The sequence below is a fragment of the Cottoperca gobio genome, chromosome 13 (assembly GCF_900634415.1).
Source record: "Cottoperca gobio chromosome 13, fCotGob3.1, whole genome shotgun sequence".
NCBI classification, from domain to species: Eukaryota; Metazoa; Chordata; class Actinopteri; order Perciformes; family Bovichtidae; genus Cottoperca; species Cottoperca gobio.
In genome coordinates this window covers 11446799-11465299 of record NC_041367.1, presented here as the reverse complement: position 1 = coordinate 11465299, position 18501 = coordinate 11446799, and the positions used below count along the sequence as shown (strand labels likewise).

The following is an 18501-nucleotide window of genomic DNA, read 5'->3' as shown; positions in this document are numbered from 1 at the left end:
TATTTTGTACCTTGTTTTGTTGTTTTTAAGCTTTATGAATAAAGCTCTCTTTGTTAAACCCTCTTGTCTGGTGTGCTGCATTTGTAAATGTAAAAACTGTGGTGCTCTCTTAGTCCTACATTTCAATTGTGCTTTAGTTCATCACTAAATAGAAAACTGCCTCAGCTGTAGACTACTTTGTGTTTAGGGTTAAGAGAAAATATTAGCATACAAGCTAAACTAAAACAGTGAACATGGTAAACATTATACCAGATTTGCATCATTATATTAGCATTGTCACTGTGAGCATAACATGTTAGCAAGCTCACATTAGCATGTAGCCTATAGTTTTACTAAGCCACTAGCATGGCTATAAAACTACTGCAGAATAAATTATCCAAGTTCATGACATATAACTCCATTAAATTCCTACTGCATCAGCTTATGGTTCCTCTTAGGTCAGGCTAATGTTTGATTAGGGAGCAGTTTGCTGTGTAGGCCTATGGCACGCAAAATAGGAGGATTAAGGCAGTAAGAAACTGGGACAGAGGTGGAACATAATGCAGACACGGTGATTACCTACACAGTGGCTATTAAATCTAAAGGCTAGTAGGCCTACAAGCATTTTCGGGCAAGATCTTCAGGTCAGGCAGAAACACGAGTGACAGTGGTATTTTGTGTCAGTGGTAGTAGGAGCAGTTTATCTAGGAGCAGTAGGCTACTGTGCTTCATCCAATCTGCTATTGCAGCTAACAGCCAGAGCCAGCAGGCATTATCGGCTACAGTGAGGGGATTAGGCTGCCATGTGGGTGTGCGCTGAGAGGGAGAGCAGTAAGGTAGGGAAATGTATGGGGGAGGAACAGCGGTAAATCTAGAGATTGAGGGAGTAGAGATTAAGAGATTTTTTTTCCTTTTGCATGCTCACTGTGCTCTCCATAATAATACAATCCTAGGGAAAACAAGCATTATGTGAATTCAGCTTTCAGTTGATTACTGGGAAAATGATAGCTAGTGTTTGTGTAGCAAATAGGCATAAATACCTATTAAATACCTATTAAAAGATTCAGCTCTAAATGAAAACACAGTTGGAGAACTGTGTTTTCATTTAGAGCTGAATCTTTTAATAGCGCTGACTTCTGAAATTATATTAAACCGACTCAGCAGTCACCATCAGGGTATTGGTTTGCAGCATTCCATCCTCAATATTGAAGGACTAAGATGCTTATGATCTTTATGAGAAATGTATCTGTGGATATACTGAGGGATTATAAAGGAAATAAGCAAGAATGAGAACATTTTCCCATTATTAGTGTTCCTGGGGCAATCAAATATAAAACCTGACTGACCCAGACCATGGCTTACACTATGCAATGCAATGCAATACAATACATTTTTAAGGTGATGTTATCGACACACCTGCAGAATCCTGTTGCAATGGCAACATACAAACTTTCCCTGCAACCAGCAGCTCTCCCTCCAGGCGATGAAGACAACATCATTGCCATGGAAGCACTGACATTTTTACCTCGGGGTCAATCACCTCCTTTTATTTGCACTTTGATGCTGAATAATTTAATTAATAGTCAACTGATTAAACCAGTTTCTTAAATCGTCATCACTCCATTCCGCCAATTCCATTTAGCTTATTTAGCAGAATTTGTTGTTAGGTATAGCTCACTTTAGCTCTTATGTACTTATTTATATCCCTCTATTTGTGGAGACACTACCTTTGTGAAGGCCAGGTGAAAGACAACAGTGCGGCCAAACTCAGAAGCAGTAACCCTTTTGATAGGAAGAGTAAACAAGGTGTTCACACCTCCAACTCTCTTTCAAATCTTGAGTAAACCTTTGAGCGACCTCTACTCTGGACAGGATGAGATATAGCCAGCTATTTCTCATGGAAACAGAGCTATGAATACAAACATTACATGCTCATGTACTGAGAAACATTAATACAGTACACATTGTGTTCATACAGCATACATACGCAGGCACACACTGTACACATGTCGTTCATATACAGCTGCATGTACATGCAGGGAAACTAGTTAACTGAATCTTATTCTCATGCAAACCTATTGGATTGTAAATTGTTTTCACTGAATGCATTTTGATACCGATAATGCTTCATTTTCGTTTGTGATCGGGCAGAGCCTGGTCTTTCCCCCGACATGTTCCAAATATTTTGGTTGCCCTCTAGTAGCCCCCAATTTTATGAGCAAACTGAAGCAGGATCTGCAGAGAACACATATCTCTGTGTTCTGCAACCTGTTCTGCACACTAAACACTATTCATGACTTGCTGGGGCATGTGCACTCTGCACATGAAGAGAGCAGAGAAATATCAGTCTCTCTCACAGTGACTCAGCATTACAACTGTAGGTTGTCATTGTTGCATTCATCACAAATGGCAAACACAAGCTCATAGAGGGCTTGATCCATAGCATCAAACATTTAAAACCGTAAAAGTTGTGACTCTCTCAGAACAGAACTGTTTTTATGAGACTTTCTTGACATTTAAGACTTAAAAGAAGTCAGAAAAAGTGCCATGAGAAATGGAACAATCATGCCTTTTTCCTCCTCTTTTTGTTCTTTGGGCCCAGTCCTTATCTACACAATGAAAGCCAGTGAACGAGAAGAGAGTAGTAGGTGGAAAACAAGAAAGAGAGAGAGAGAGAGAGAGAGGGTGGGCTGGTGAAAAGAAGAAATTCTGAGCTCCTCTATGCCATACAGTATCATATGACTTTCAAAGCAGGACTGCGGGTAAAGGAGCCGGGAAAGGGGGAGTGTGGTAAGAAGGGCGTGTTGATATCAGCAAATCAGAGCCCTCACTCGCTCCGTCTGGCTTGTCCTGCCTAGGCCTGAATGTTCCCTGCAGATTTCTGAGGGGAAGGTTGTGTTCTTTTTGAAGAGGTGATCTATTTCCATGTTAAATACAGAGCAGAAGTAAGACATACATTAAGATATATACAAAAGAAAGCCAAAAATGTAATTAAAAGGATGAAATATTGGAAATACCAGGCTAAAATGTTTTAGAGTTGTTACCATACTGGACATCAACTGGGTAAGAGACCTACATAACTGAACAGAATGACTGGAGAGGTGTTCCAGGGTGTGAATAAAGGATTTCATGACAGTAGCAAAGTACTGTTTAATCAGCAGCCTGCCGAGGAACAGATGACAATACCCGACCTGGAATCGATGCATTGCTTGTTTCCTTGAGTCCGATGCATTAGAGGAATTTTAAGTGTCAGACCTTTAGTGTGAACATATGGAAATATTTGACTCACAGGGAGGGGACAAACAAATCATTTCAATTTCCATTTTCAGAATACATCCAAATTGCCGCCCCTGGGTTGGCTGAATTATGGAAAGAATAAAAACAAAGAGCAGTAAAGTCTTGTTATTAGACTTAGCAGTGCACATGACTATGCAGTAAAGCAGTAGGGAAAACAAGAGCCAGCAGATTGCTCTCCTCTCGGAGTGTTATTGATCGACCTCAGTCTAATGTAGGTCATTTATTCAAATACACACTGTGTCACAAACATCAGCACATGTACAGTACACATTTACACAGTGTGGTAATGACATGCAGGCACATGATGTGCATGTATTGTTAATTGTTCTCCGTTTACAGCGGCACAGAGCAAAGCAAAGCAGAGCAAAGCAGTGGCAGGGTGTGTTTGGTCAGCCTTGACTATCCAGACATCTTTGACCTCCACTAGGTAACTCACTGCGCCTATTACAGATAGATAGACAGACAGGGAACACGCAGATATATCAAATGACTAACAGTGGAGAGAGGCAGGGGAAAGGAAGAATAATTTCTGTATTGCACTGGTTTACCAGAAGCATTCAAGACTGACGAAGGTGGGGAGGATTTTCTGTAGATATGATAATTCATTCAAAAGTTAACAATGCAAAATGTATTTTAGATCTCATTATTTCTGTGTGTAAGCAGTGTCAGCTGCCAAAATGTAAAACAGATAAGGGACTACAGAGAGTAACCAACATCTGCCAGACACATTAAATGCATTATCTAAGGGTATAAAACCCTTCGTCAGCATTTCGCAGTAAGCGAGCCTTCGAGCAAAAACAAGCCAAAGGAAAATAGTGATGTGGTGGAAAGGGAGAAGGGGAGGAGCGGTGCAGGGTTAAACATTTAGAGCTAGAACATGTGGGGCCAAAAAGAGCTTTCCAACACATGGTGCAGTTTACACAGGTTTCTCTTAAATAGATGCCTCGTGCGGATGTACACAGCGTGCAAATAATTAACCCAAAGTGTTTGTGAATGGGGGAGGGTCGTGTGAGGAAGAAAACGTGTCGGCCGTGGGGAAGATTATAAAAGATGTGCAGCTATATGAAGCTCTGTACATAGCAAAAGTCAACATATTTAGGTGTTACTTATCCCTTTAAATTGTGCAATGCCTTGACCTAACAGAGATTGTCGAGCACTATTGAAATTGCTGGCAGCTTTTAATGCAGTGTGGGAAACTTTTGTCTGCGTTTTGCTTTGGCTTGATCTTTTGATCCCGTTCCTGTAGAATTTTTATTTGTATAGCACCTTTCATACAAGAATTGCAGCCCAAAGTGCTTCACAGCAAAAACATAACAATTAGTACAAGATTAGACAGAATAAGAGCATTTACAGTACAATAATCACAGTGTTGATGTAAATGTGTCTGAAGTACCATTATAAAAATAGCAGAATTAAAATAGTATAAAATAACATTGGCACACCATTCTTGTAAATGTTTTAAACTATCAGTGCCATATTTTAAAAGTATGAGATCAACAATGGGCCCCTGTGGTGCAGAATATTCTTTTCCCATTGCGACTAAGAATCTCTTTTTCAAGGAAGACCTGGCCAAGACAGGCAGCAGCATAAACAACAACACATAGTTACACGCAGAAATCACAAAAGAGGCAAATCAAGCATAGGGAACCCACATTTTAAAAGAGAAATTAAAACCAGTTAAATTTAAAAACATTGATGCTAAAGTAATCATCCTCTAATTATTTCATTTTTGATTTAAAAGCATTCAATGAGATCACTTGAAACTGTTTTCTGTTCATGTGATTGATATGATTAATATTGGTATGTTGTAATAATACTTATCCCACAGTAGAGTTCCCAAAACAAGCATGTTCTATGAGGGCAAACAATACTAAATGATACTAGATTAATAATGCAGTAAGTAATCTAGATAAGTACTGTAGTTTATTTACATTGAAATCCAAGTGCCTCTATACATGTAGTCAGTCTGGTTATGAAAGGCAGACTGTAACAGACAGAGGAGGATAGTTGCAGGCAGTGCATGTGAGTCTTATTACACAGTATAAATCCGTACATAATTTCGGGGGGCCCATCCTGTTCACAAAAGGCTCTACAGACAGGATTTAGGGGCCGTCCCTTCACTTCTGGACTACGGGGATGGTACTGAATCTAGACTTGCTGTGTTTTCGTGAGTCAGCACATTCCTTGCCTAACATGTGGTTTGAGAATACACATTCTTATGATTTTATCTTCTGCGGAGGATTTGTAGAGTTCCTACAAAATACATTGTCCCGTGGAGGTGAGTTTAATGAAAGCTTTTTTGTACTGTAGGCTACCTTGGTGCTGCTACATGACAACAGTAGAATTGGGTTACTGGATGGCACATTAAGATGTGGTATTAAGTTTCCTTTCTGTCTCCACCTTTCTAATTTCTTTATTGTCCTTCACCTGTTGTTCTCACGATACCTGAGACAACTGTTTGTTTTTGTGGTCCGACATGTTCTATTTTCTGTGTCCCTGATAAGAGCTCAGATGATGCTTGTGACGCGTGCTCTTGTTCAGGTACATTGTCAAGCAGTATCTTCACAGTTAGATAAAATAAACACCTTTGGTTTTGTGATTAACCATTGGTCAAGCTTTCGGTAAAAAAACTGATATGAGTTATATCATAACAAGAGATGACAGCCTCACTAGCTCTTCTTTGAGCTATGTTTTTTACTTATGCTAACGTCAACATGCTAGCACGTTAACAATACAATAGCAATGCTAACATGCTGATGTTAAGCAGGTATAATGTTTATTATGTTAACCATTTCATAATAGCGTGTTAGCTTACTAACATTAGCACTAAACACAAAGTGCAGCTAAGGTTAATGTAATATTTGGTCATAAAACAAAGTATGGGACAAATGAAAAGTCAGGGGATCACTAAAGTTAATAAGTCATCGGACGGCGACATTAACATTTGTAACAACTTTTGTGACAGTTTAATAGACATATCAATTAAAACCAAAAATGTGAAGCTGCACAAGCTGTGTACAGAAATGAAGTTGTCAGCTAGACTCAGGCACAGGCTTCACGGTTACTGTATTAGTAGAATATTTAAACCAAAAATCAAAGCTGTTGCCAGGGATGTGTTCATGTCCACATCATGCTCTAGGTTGTCAATATAATTGATTGAAGACTCTTGTCTGTATTGCTTTGTGGTTCTTGTTGTAAGAGATCTGCATTTAGAAGACCAGTCACATTTTGAGATGTGAAATAACAACAAAAACTCATCTCGTCAGCATGTGCAGCTTGTGTGTGTACAGTGTGTTTTCATAGATGGGGCCTACTCTAGAAAAACTCTCTCGGCTCTCATGTGCCTGCGGGTTTAGCCATTGAAGTTGTCCTTTCTCACAGAATAATGCACTATTTCACAGAATCACAGCAATTCTTCCAATCATTCACACAGTCAGAGGGAACAAAGAACAAGCTTGAAAAAACAAACTGAGCACTGAGAGGATGGCTTCCTATCAGCCTGGGTTCTGGTCCTGTGGGTTTTCTTTGCTGTTAAAGGTGTTTTCCCACAAATGTCTACCAGTGGGACCCTGTTTAAAAGGGGCTTTGATTTGTTGTTTGAGTGTAAGCTAACCCCAGGATTTCTTGGACCCCTACACACACATTTGAAGCTATCAGACTGCAGTCCTCAGTATTTCAGACAATGAGAGTCTGTCTCTTGTTACAGTTTGACAAAAACATTGCAAAAAACTGCAGGGTGGAAGCCAGGAAACCACAATTTCAAAAAAAGAAATTGAAACCGTTCTTTGACTGTTTCCATCCCAAACTTTCCTTCTCACTTTCCTTCTTTTTTGTCACCACTCGTCCCTGAACAATATCCTAAAGAAAGGAGAAGGATGCAGTATGTTTCCCCCTCTCGAATGATTGGGTAAGACACAGTGAAGTAGAAATTAATGAGGAAGCCCTGCTCCTCAATTATCTTTATTTGTCATTAAAACATACATAATGATTCATTTGATTATTTTATTGCTGTGCTTGTGGTTACACATGCATTAGCCTTTGATGATATAACTACAACAATAATGGTATTCTTTGTTGAAATGGTAGGGGAGGAGAGCAAATAAACACGCAAAGGAGGGAGGTCTCATCAAAGTCCAGTGGCAATTTCCACAGCTGTATAGGCAAAGTCTCTGCCTCTGCTCCTCAGCTAATGCAACCCAGTTTAACTGCTACTCTAATAAAAGGGAGTCATAGATATACAATTTTAGATTTTACATTGGCTGTGATTTTTTTCAATATGTTTTCCTCACATTCTAAATTCTCATTCAGCTCCATGATTTGCATATTTGTGTTCAAGGGAACTTGCATGCAGTGCTGCTTTCACTGCATGGTGCAATACTTAGTTTATAGCTAGTTTCAGGTAGTTTACAGTTTTTCTGCCTAGACATGCATATATATATATATATATATATATACCCCATCTAAACAGGAAAATGTTATTTTCATCCCTAGCTTGCTGGAAGGCAAAACTCTACTTTTGTCTGCAAAGTCTCAAACTACACTATATTTGTTCTATTCTACCAGTAAAACTACTGTTATAAGAAATAAACAAAACATAAATGATCATAGGCTGATGCAGTATAACATTACTTTGTAAAAACCTTTTTACACAATAGAAAAGAAAAACATATATATATATATCCATTATGTTCCTTGTATGTTGCACTTACATTGGTTTGGTTTATTTGTAGCTAGTGGTTGAATTTGTATTCTATTGTTTCTGTTTGTTTGGCTTATTTTAAGCTATTGCACTTAAAGGATTGTACCTATTTGAAGCTAATGTACTTGCAAGATTCTTGCTGTTCGGAGTTGTATCCTCATGATTGTTTGCACTTATTGTAAGTCACTTTGGACAAAAGCGTCAGCTAAATGAACTGTATTGTAATGCAATCTGTAGTCTCAGAGAATAAAAGTGTCCTTTGACAAACATTTTGCCATCAATAAACTGAATGTGAATGTATACAACTGTATTTTATTTGTGGGAAATTGCAATTATTACCACAGCCAACACGAGACAACTAAGCTGTTTTTGTGTCATGCACAAATAAGTAAATTCTAATCCACCAGGACTTCCAGACATAAGAAATCTTTGTTATAGAACAAATGTGTCAGAAAAGAACATCTTGCCTGATATTGCAAACAAAGAGGATTGTCTTCTCTCCTTTAAACTTTACAAATAAAATGTGACAAAAAATGGGTAAAACACAAAGTTTTTTATAATCATCCAACCAGAAGAAGTCATCACAGACTAAGGACAATTTATTAAAAAGAACACCACTGAAATATGTTTCATGAGGAATCAAATATAATATGGACAACGCCTCCAGTCTAAACAAAACCATAGGCTACAGCCTAACCAATGGACCTGTTTACATTGCCCCCCCCCCCCCCCCATTTAAACTCTCTTTTTAGCCTTATGCATATATTGATGGAACTGACGAGATTGCATTTCCCTTGAAATTGTATTTTATATGACAACATTTTTTATTACATTAATTACATTACAAACATTAAATAATACAAAATAAACGATTTAGATATGAATGCCACCTCAAATACCACATACATACAACGACTTAAAAGAAACACGCCCAATAGTTATTTTAATTTGTTTGAATGAATGTCATGGAACATTTGATCACGCGTTTGATTAGTAATTGACAGCTGGTAGTTTCTGTATTTAAACACGCCCAGCTCTACGTCACAGTGGGGGCTTGACATTAGGGTTAGATAAGTAGCCGGCACTCTGTGGAGCAGTAGCGTCAGCAGCGTCAACAGCGTCAGCGCGAGGGCAGCCGGCAGTTTGTGCTCGTAATATTAAAGTTACTCTCACCTCAACGCGCACAATGGCTGAGAAGATGGACATGGAGGAAGGGAAGAAATCCAACGGCGAGCCATACCTCGATGAGGCGCTGGCCAACGGCACGAAGAGCCTCAATAAGGGCAAAGAGCCGCTGGCCCAGCGGGTGAAGAGGATAGTGATGGCCAACTTGCTGGTTATTCTCACGGTTGCTGGTGTCCTCATCGGTGTTTGTATTGGACTTGGTGTACGCAACGTGGCTCTGTCCAGGACCCAAATCATCTACATCGGCTTCCCCGGCGAGATTCTTATCCGGTTGCTAAAAATGATCATCATTCCCCTCGTGGTGTGCAGTTTAGTGTCCGGGTCTGCCAGCATTGACCCTAAAGCCTTGGGCAAACTCGGCGGCTGGGCTATGCTCTTCTTCCTGGTCACCACCTTAATTGCATCTGCTATTGGGGTTGTGATGTGCTTAATTTTAACCCCTGGGGTAGGTTCAATAGCCAAACCCAAGGTACAAGGCATGGATGGAGGGGTGCCTGTCGCTAAAGAAGTGATAGACTCCTTCTTAGATTTGATCAGGTAAGTGAATCCCCAACACTCACCTGCTGAACCCACACACTCTTATGATGTATAATTGTGTATGAATGAATGAGGTTATCAACGCCTGAGCTAAGTTAGATGTCAAACCTAATAAGTTACACAACGTAAATCGACGTTAGCTTTCAGTAAAGTACAGGACTCTCTTTACCTTCTGTCCAGTCTTGGTTTTACGACACCCAAAGTGAAAAGAAGCACGAACCACTTGATAGTAGCCAAATTAAACGTGTATCCATAGCTGGGTGTGCTGTTCTGTAACGTCAACCTGCAGTTGCATCATCTCAGAGCGTTAACTCCCCGGGGCAGAGGGGCTGCTGTCCCGGACTGTTCAATGACACCACCACGGTCCTATTTTACGTTGTTATCAGTAGAACTAAACTTGACTTCATAATGTTTTTTGTTTTCACACTTTCACACTGACTTTCTAGCTTCACGTGCGTGACACCTTTTTAACCACTCGAGTGTCGCTGTGTGAAACTCTGTCGTGAGAACTCCCTTCATTAAAATATAATCGGCACGACTCTGCTCTTCTAATTTTACTCTTAAGAGATGAGTTTACGATTATTTCAGAGTGTGTTCCAACTAACTACCACACGTATGAAGTAGGCTATGGTTTTGTTCAGAATATTTTAAAGACCAAAACCAATATACAGACACGTGCTAAAGAGGAATGTGGTCTAACGGCTATCTGCCAGAAGTCTGGCTCTGCGCCTTTTTTTTTTCTTTCCCCACTTTGTTTACTTTTTTTGCAAGAATGTATCCATTATTCACAAAACTGCTTTTAAACCTGTCTATTTGGGAATCAGAAGCTGCATCATGAGACGTGACACTTCATCTATTAAGGAATAAAGGGAAGCAGCAGTGGACAAACGGTTGACTCAGAGACTGAAATAGTGAGATTTCAACATTTATGTATTATGTATTACCACAAAACGGGTAGCTTCCCAGATGGCATTGCTTATCTGAACCAACGGCTATTTCGCAGTAGATTAGTGTACTCAAAGGTTTAAGTGTATTGAACCTCCAACCTTTGTCTAAATGCATGTTTTCCCTACGAAGATAAGACATTGGACTGTATTTATTTAGTAAAAACTCTTGCTTTATAGGCTGTGATGTGCTCTCCTCAACAGTTGATTTATAATCTTTGATGCTTTCAAACAGAAAAAAACATCTGTTTTTATTGAGAAATAAACTTGACTTGATGTTTTAAATCAACAGTCATTGTTCACATGCAGTCTTTATATACTTGACGCTCTATTGCATACTTTTGTCTGGTTTAATTGGATAATTCAGTGCTGCTTTCCATGAGTTATGGTATTGTGTACTCTTTAAAAAGTCACAATTTTCCAACCTCTCTCCTCCAGCAGTGTGACCCTGCCCTGGCAACACCTCCTAAAACCATTTTAAGGCTGCCCACAGTCAGATTAGTCATGCCAGAGTAACCGGGCAAAACGTATCGCTCGTAGATTAACAGTATCTAAGTTACAACACAATGATCTGGTTTACACAACTCAGATGGGCTATTTAGCATTTTCTCTGACTCCGTTCAAGTTTCATTGCTAGCATGAAAAGGGATTTACTTCTAGAATCTGTATAGCGATCCAGTTTATTGTTAACTGATGTTCCTGAATACAATATCCCTTATGCACCTTTTTTGTTCAAAGTGATTTACTGTAGATGGCTGTTCGTGAAGTAATGTTCATCTCGTGCAGGACACAAGCCACCACCACACACACGCACAAACACACTTACACATTATCCTATTAGGATAACAGGACCCGTGCCTCTCATTACAACGATCCCTCTCAGTTGGCGTCCTAGTTAGTTTTGACAACAAAGACAGAAAGACTTTGTCTGAGGAGCTGCTCATCAAAGCGTAAAAAATGCTCTGGTCATTGTTCACAAACGCACACACTATTAACTTATCTGTCATTGTCCACACAGTACAGTAAAAGGTCACCCTGGGATGTATGTGTTTTTTTTTTTTTTTTGCTCAATAGTGGTTCAGAAATCGTCTGCTTTTATTCAAAGTACTTGTGGTATTGTATAGCTTGGTAGACTGTATTATCTTTTCTTTCTTTTTTTACATCCTGTGGATCCAAGTTCAACACAGGCTAGATAATGTATTGTCAAGTTGATTCCCAGCTCAGCTAAAAGGAAGTATGAACCTTGAATCATTTGTTGTTTGGTAGGAAACTAAATATTAACTATTCCATGTAGACCTGTATGACGTGTTCCCGGCTTGTTGCCATATCCTGGTGTAACAAGATGTTGGAAAGACGTCCGCGCAACTTTCCTCAAACAGTAGCCCGCCATAAAAGAAACGCACCCACCTTGTGGATTGTTGTCATACCACTCCTTTCATCTTTTGTTATGCGATTAGTCAAGTTTATTTACATGGAGCCTGTCTCAGCAGTGAGTGGAGATACTCTGAGCGGGACGGTATATTCTAATGAGCCTGCATGGGGAACCAAATGTCAAAAGCTTGAGTCATGTTTTCTGAATAAGGCAACCCACAACAAATAACCGGGTTGTCTTATCTGGAGTGCCGGATGCATTTGAGTGTATGTGGAAAAAGTGAGTTTTTCATAACTTGTAATAGGTGTGTCTTTAGAAAGTGATGTGTTCGAAAAACCGTTGCATTCCCACAAGAGTGTCATGTATATGTTCTTTCATTAGAATTGGGTTTTGTACCTGTACAAGGAAATTAAGTAGCCACAAGGTTCCATTTAGGGTTTGGCTCTGCTTTATCAACTCTTATGCAAAGTTTGAGTCAATGAAAATGCACAATGCAAAGCAACATTGTGCTGTCGTTTCCAAACTTCAAGGTCTTACACACACTAAAATGATCTTAATCAGTCTGGACACAACATGGATTTGAGGCCTTTTGTTTGTAGTGTGTGTAATTAGGCTCCAGTCAAGCAGTTGGACTAAAACAGTATTGTTTTATCATGTGAAGTTGTTCTAACATCTGGCAGAAGGGTAACGGCTTGTGTTTACCTGCAAAAAGCCACCATATCCTGAACTGTAGTTTCTGTCCATGGCCCGTTTGTTGTGTACATGACTCACGGCGAAGTCCTTAGTGTGGTTTATTCCCTAAAACGTATGGTGGATATATCCGCTTGATGCCACGTAGCCTATCTTGTTAAATAGAAATGATAGTTGTCAGGGCAATACACCAATGATCTTTATGAATCCAGACTCTGAACAACGGCCGTCAGTGCTTGAAAAAAATGTTGCCGAATTGTGACCTTTTATTTTCTAAAAATTTTAAATCAAATCGTGATACCCCAAATTAACAGTCGGTTGATTAAATTGAGTAATACAAATCAGTTTGAATATTCTAATAATGGCTTAAAAGGCTGGTAGCTTAGTTTTTGTTTTTTCATGACTCTTTGCAGCACAACCAGAATTCAGCCTGTGATCTTGTTTCATGCTTCCATGGCATACAGTCGCATGATGTTTAATTCTAACGCATTATGGTCCCAATGAAAGGAATGAATGGTTAGAAAGAGCTTGTGAAGTTAAGGACTTAATTATATTCTAAATCCATTACATGTAGGGATATCAGGAACACGTGTTTCATGAGTTATTTAGAGATTTAATATACAGTTGGACCTATGTACCAACGTGTGTGTGTGCACTTGTTTGCAAAGAATGAATAGCCTAACACAATAGCAATTGGAAGTGGGGGCAGAGTGGGGGGGAAAAAAAGTGGCTTAATAGTTAAATTCTCTCAGCTGTTTCCACATGATCAATCTTGTGATCCATTGTTCGGACTATCACTGATAGCCGCTGTCTCGGCACCAAAAAGAATGTAGGACTGTTTGCTTTAAACTCCTGTGGTGTGCAAACATTTCAGACTTCATCAGAAACCGCTATGAACTCAACACAGGCCAGTTTATGGCTTCACAATGTGTTTGCCTTGGAGGAAATGTGTCCTTACTCTGTGTCCATTCATATAAGTGGTCAGGGTTGTTTATGTTGTGTGTGCAGATGGGGGGGGGGGGGGGGGTTGGGAAACAAACAAACAAGGCCCAAGCACTTGTGTTCTGCTCTTCAGTACCCAAACATGCAATTTCTCTCCCTCCAATTACAGCCACATTTTTTATTTTTTTTCATTCATTGGATTTCCACCAAGGCATCTGGCACACACTGAGGACTGGAATTATTTTTGAATTGGTTTTTTTTCTCACTCCACAGAAACATATTTCCCTCCAACTTGGTGTCTGCTGCCTTTCAATCAGTAAGTACCGCATCTCGATTTCTATAATTACGATTTAAAAGTTGCGTAACGAAAATATTTTGATAAGCTGACTGAGTGTACTGAACTAACAAAACTGTCTTTCCCATCCAGTATGCAACCAGCTACAAGCTAGTAACCAAAAATGGCACTGATGGAAACCTCAATTTCACAGTGGAGAAGGTGAGCGACGTGAATGGACTTGTTGTCCACATAAAATAGACCACAACTACACTAAGGACACCATCTTGTTGTGTCTGGTGGGGATCTGTGTCCTGAGGTGTGTTTTCATGTGTCTCTAGGTACCCTTTGGAACAGACCAGGATGGCATGAATATTCTTGGTCTGGTAGTGTTTGCCATTGTGTTTGGTGTGGCTTTGAGGAAGCTGGGAGAGGAAGGCGAGATCCTCATCAAGTTCTTCAACTCCTTCAACGAGGCCACCATGGTGCTGGTCTCCTGGATCATGTGGTAAGAAATGCCTGCATGTTTCTTGAAGCTTTCTGTTCAATATGTTTTGGTCATTGAATACTAGAGGCTTTTCCTTTTGTGCCATGTTCCAGAACTATAATTATCTAATGACCTGTCCCTTTCTTTCAATTGTTTTTACAGGTATGCCCCTCTTGGTATCATGTTCCTTGTAGCTGGCAAGATTGTTGAGATGGAGGATGTTGCCACACTATTTGCCAGTCTGGGAAAATATATAGCCTGTTGTATCATCGGACATGCCATTCATGGCCTTCTCGTTCTGCCCGCCATTTACTTTGTCATTACAAGAAAGAACCCATACACCTTCCTCTGGGGGATATTCACAGCGCTGGCAACGGCCTTTGGGACAAGCTCCAGGTAATGAACTCACTGCAGCTCACTTCTGTGACTCCCGCACACACTCATTTGTTCAATCTGGTTGTTATTATTAAGATCTCCTGTTTTAAAACACACTCACTTTCCTCTCCCTACAAACGCATGCATGTACCTGTCACGCTCACACATTCCTTGTTTCTTAGCTCTGCCACTCTGCCCCTGATGATGAAGTGTGTGGAGGAAAATAACGGCGTCTCCAAGCACATCAGCCGTTTCATCCTGCCCATCGGAGCGACGGTCAACATGGACGGTGCTGCTCTCTTCCAGTGTGTGGCTGCTGTTTTCATCGCTCAACTGAACGACACTTCCCTTAACTTCATCCAGATCATCACCATCCTGTAAGTCCTAAAGCCAATGAAACACAAGTACCTCCCTTATCAGGTACTTCAATGCAAATATGGTCGCTATAGAATTTTTAATGTGTGAAAATGCGGTGTTAAATTGAATCTGCTCTAACTGATCCTCTTCAATGCGTTAGTGTGACAGCTACAGCATCCAGTGTTGGAGCAGCTGGTATACCTGCTGGTGGTGTGCTGACCCTAGCCATCATCCTGGAGGCAGTAGGACTGCCCACCCACGACATCTCTCTCATCCTGGCCGTTGACTGGCTTGTGTAAGTTCAAAACCTCTTATATTATTTTTATTTTGTATAAACACGTATAATGACAGCCAAGCAACAGTTATGACATACTCGTACGTTTTGTTAATTGCAAATAATCAAGATGGTCGTCTGAATTTATTCCTGCTTTGCTCAGCTAGTTTTCCATCCCAGAGTTTACTGCAGCACATTCATGAATCTATCTCCATGGTGATTGTCATGCTGCCCTACCGGTTTCTTAAGATTTCAGACTTTTTCTGTTCTATATCTATATATCTATACATGTATACGTGCGCGTGTGTGATTTATTTTTCATTCATACTTCTGCTAGTATGACCACAAAATACAAATGATTATTATTTATGGTCTTTAAAAAGTCCTAAATGTATTATAGATTTTTTTTAACTTGTGGAATCCCTGTATTTAAACATCATGATATTAAAATGTCTTGCCATCCATTCTGTCTTTTCTTCAGTGACCGTACCTGCACAGTGCTGAATGTAGAGGGCGATGCTTTTGGCGCTGGGCTCTTGCAGCACTTTGTGGACCGCACTTCCAAACAAGAGCAGGGAGCAGAGCTGAGCGAGGTCAGGCTGGAAGGAGACCCATCAACACCTGCGCCCGAGCACTCGCCGCTCATTGAGAAGCGAGGTGGGAGGGACAGTGTAGAAGGTGCCAAGAAGGCTGGTGAAACTGAGTCTTTCATGTAATCCAGCTGATGACACTCTCAATGACACTCACTTATTTCACACTACTACAAAACCAAAACCTGAGGTTCAAACGCCCATTATCCTTTTATTTTGTCTGCCCAGAAGACAAGCGAGGATGGACATGCACACTGTGATGCAATGAAACCTTCCCTGTCCTCAACACTAATCTGGTCCATATTATGGCAGTGACTTTTGTTTCCTTGTTGTGGGACAGTACATGCATTAGGCTGGTTACTAATGTTGCATTGGGTTTGTCCTCTTCAATTTATAAAGACAGCATTTTATCATGTGACCAAGTTGTATAAACCAGGTGTTTATTATTACACTGTACATCCAATGGGATGTCAAGAGGCTCTTCCAGTGCCCCTCTGACATTTAATTTTATAAATAAGGAGAAATGTTACACTAATGTATGATTAGGAAACGGAAGTTATGTGGATGTAGTTACCAATTGGGCCCCCTGTAACCAATGTGTACACTGCTCATATTTACCATGAGGTCAGCTTTGTGGTGGAAAACATGAAAATGTCTGTCTTTAAAAGTTGACTAAAGACCACCACACAGCTTGCAGTCTGTTTTCATATGTTCCATCTGGAGTCTAATATCTTAATAATTAAAGAAATGTGTAATTTTATTATGCATGATTATGGCCACTTTCATGCAGAGTTCTTATGTATTATAACTATATATATCTTGTTCAATTTGTCACAGCATATAAAATACTAGTGTAACTAGGCTATATTCCATAGACTCTGCATGTAAATGGCCCATAATGTCTGTATAACAAAAGGCACAAACATTTTATTTTTATTTTTCTTATAGTTTAGTCTGTGGTTATTCCATGCCAATGGTTCTCATGTACGATGCCTTTCTCACGCTATAAAGAAATAGCACTAAAAGGAAATGGAAAAGATATTCTCAATGTCCCTAAACTAAATGAAGGAACTTTTCCCCAAGAACTCTAATGATGTCAACATGTATGGCCACAGAGTGACCTCAGGGCACTCCTGCCTCTTCTAATGGACACCAGTGTGAAGGCAGGCAACACAACCTCAGGTTTAACTATGGCTTGAAGACTGTCTTATATTCTGAGACCAAAATCACTCCAACTCAGCAAACATGAAGGACACTGTTGAATTCCTGATATCATTGAACGACATTTTCAAGGAGATGTATATTTAATTTTTTTTACTAAAGCTGACATTTTACTCATGATGTTGCACTGTGTAGTCACCAGCATCTTGGCAAGGCACAAATGCATTTTAAAGCACAGACTGTAATGAGGACATTTGTTTGATGTTTTATAAAGCGTAGTGTGACTTCATGTGATGCAAGTAAAAACAAAGTCCTTCCACAACAAGGTTGTCTCTACGTTGATGGAATAGCAGCAGTGGACTGCTGGTTTGTGTTGACCGTTAAGCCCGGAACCTGTATGAGTTGTAAGTCTCCATTAAAACTTTGTTTTGCTTATGATGGCCATAAACATGAAATACTAGTTATATCGGTGTTAGGCTTTCTCGTATGTTATTGAGTCAGATAATTATGCCTATTTATTTCCCTAATCAAAATCCAAAGACTGTTTTATTTTTTTTAAGCCGATGTTTTGACATGTCAGTAACTCCAAATTTTGATTGTCTGCCAGCTTCCAAGTCTTCTTGTAAAAAGTGGTTGGTGGTAGATTTTGTTTTTATACATGTTGTGGGTGAGTTTAGACCTATGTACAAGATGCTTCCATTTGGAGTTTTCTCTTGCAATTTTGCAGTGTGCATTTAGGAAACTTCAGACTCTGGTGCCGGTATGAATTGTTTTGGCTGCACACTTGAGTCTATTTTCAAATGCAACATGCATATGCAATTATGTGTGCAACATATGCAATGTATGATTAACTGCTGTTGCACTATTGAATGTTTATCTTCATCCATATCACCTTTGACTGTTGAAAGCTCTACCAAATGACAGCAGTATATGCTACTAATGTTCTATACAAAGTTTCTCACGTCGGTTTTCTTTATCAGCTTTATATTGTTGTCGTGATGGTCCTCTATGAAATCACTGTGGGCCTGTGGCCTCATTATTACTACAGCCGAATGTCTAAAATGTTAACCATTTGGTGGAAGGTTGTAAAGATGTTGTCATTCTGTTCTGAGATCTTTCACCATATGGCTGTCTGGTCTGAGCATAGTATTTGTGTGTCTACATGTACTTGTAATGATTTTATCAGCGTGGCCGCGCTTAAAAAAAAAAAAAAAAGTTTCCCGGTTACAGTCTGAATTTAATGTCTTTAGGGTTTACACAATAAAGGTTCTTTTTCTTATTTGATTGTCTCCTGGATTTGTTCATCAAGGGAAAGACTACTGGCCCGATTTTTGACAA

The 18501-nt window shown here is 39.7% G+C and overlaps 1 protein-coding gene across 1 annotated transcript; it reads left to right on the top strand.

Moving 5' to 3' along the window:
• Positions 1 to 9034: 9034 nt before the first annotated feature.
• On the top strand, positions 9035 to 18442 carry slc1a5 (solute carrier family 1 member 5). The gene is made up of 8 exons (XM_029446108.1): positions 9035 to 9697; positions 13919 to 13961; positions 14073 to 14141; positions 14261 to 14427; positions 14569 to 14802; positions 14964 to 15158; positions 15299 to 15433; positions 15894 to 18442. The coding sequence occupies exons 1-8, from the start codon at positions 9162 to 9164 to the stop codon at positions 16126 to 16128; spliced, it is 1614 nt and encodes a 537-aa protein (XP_029301968.1). The 5' UTR covers positions 9035 to 9161; the 3' UTR covers positions 16129 to 18442.
• Positions 18443 to 18501: the final 59 nt, after the last annotated feature.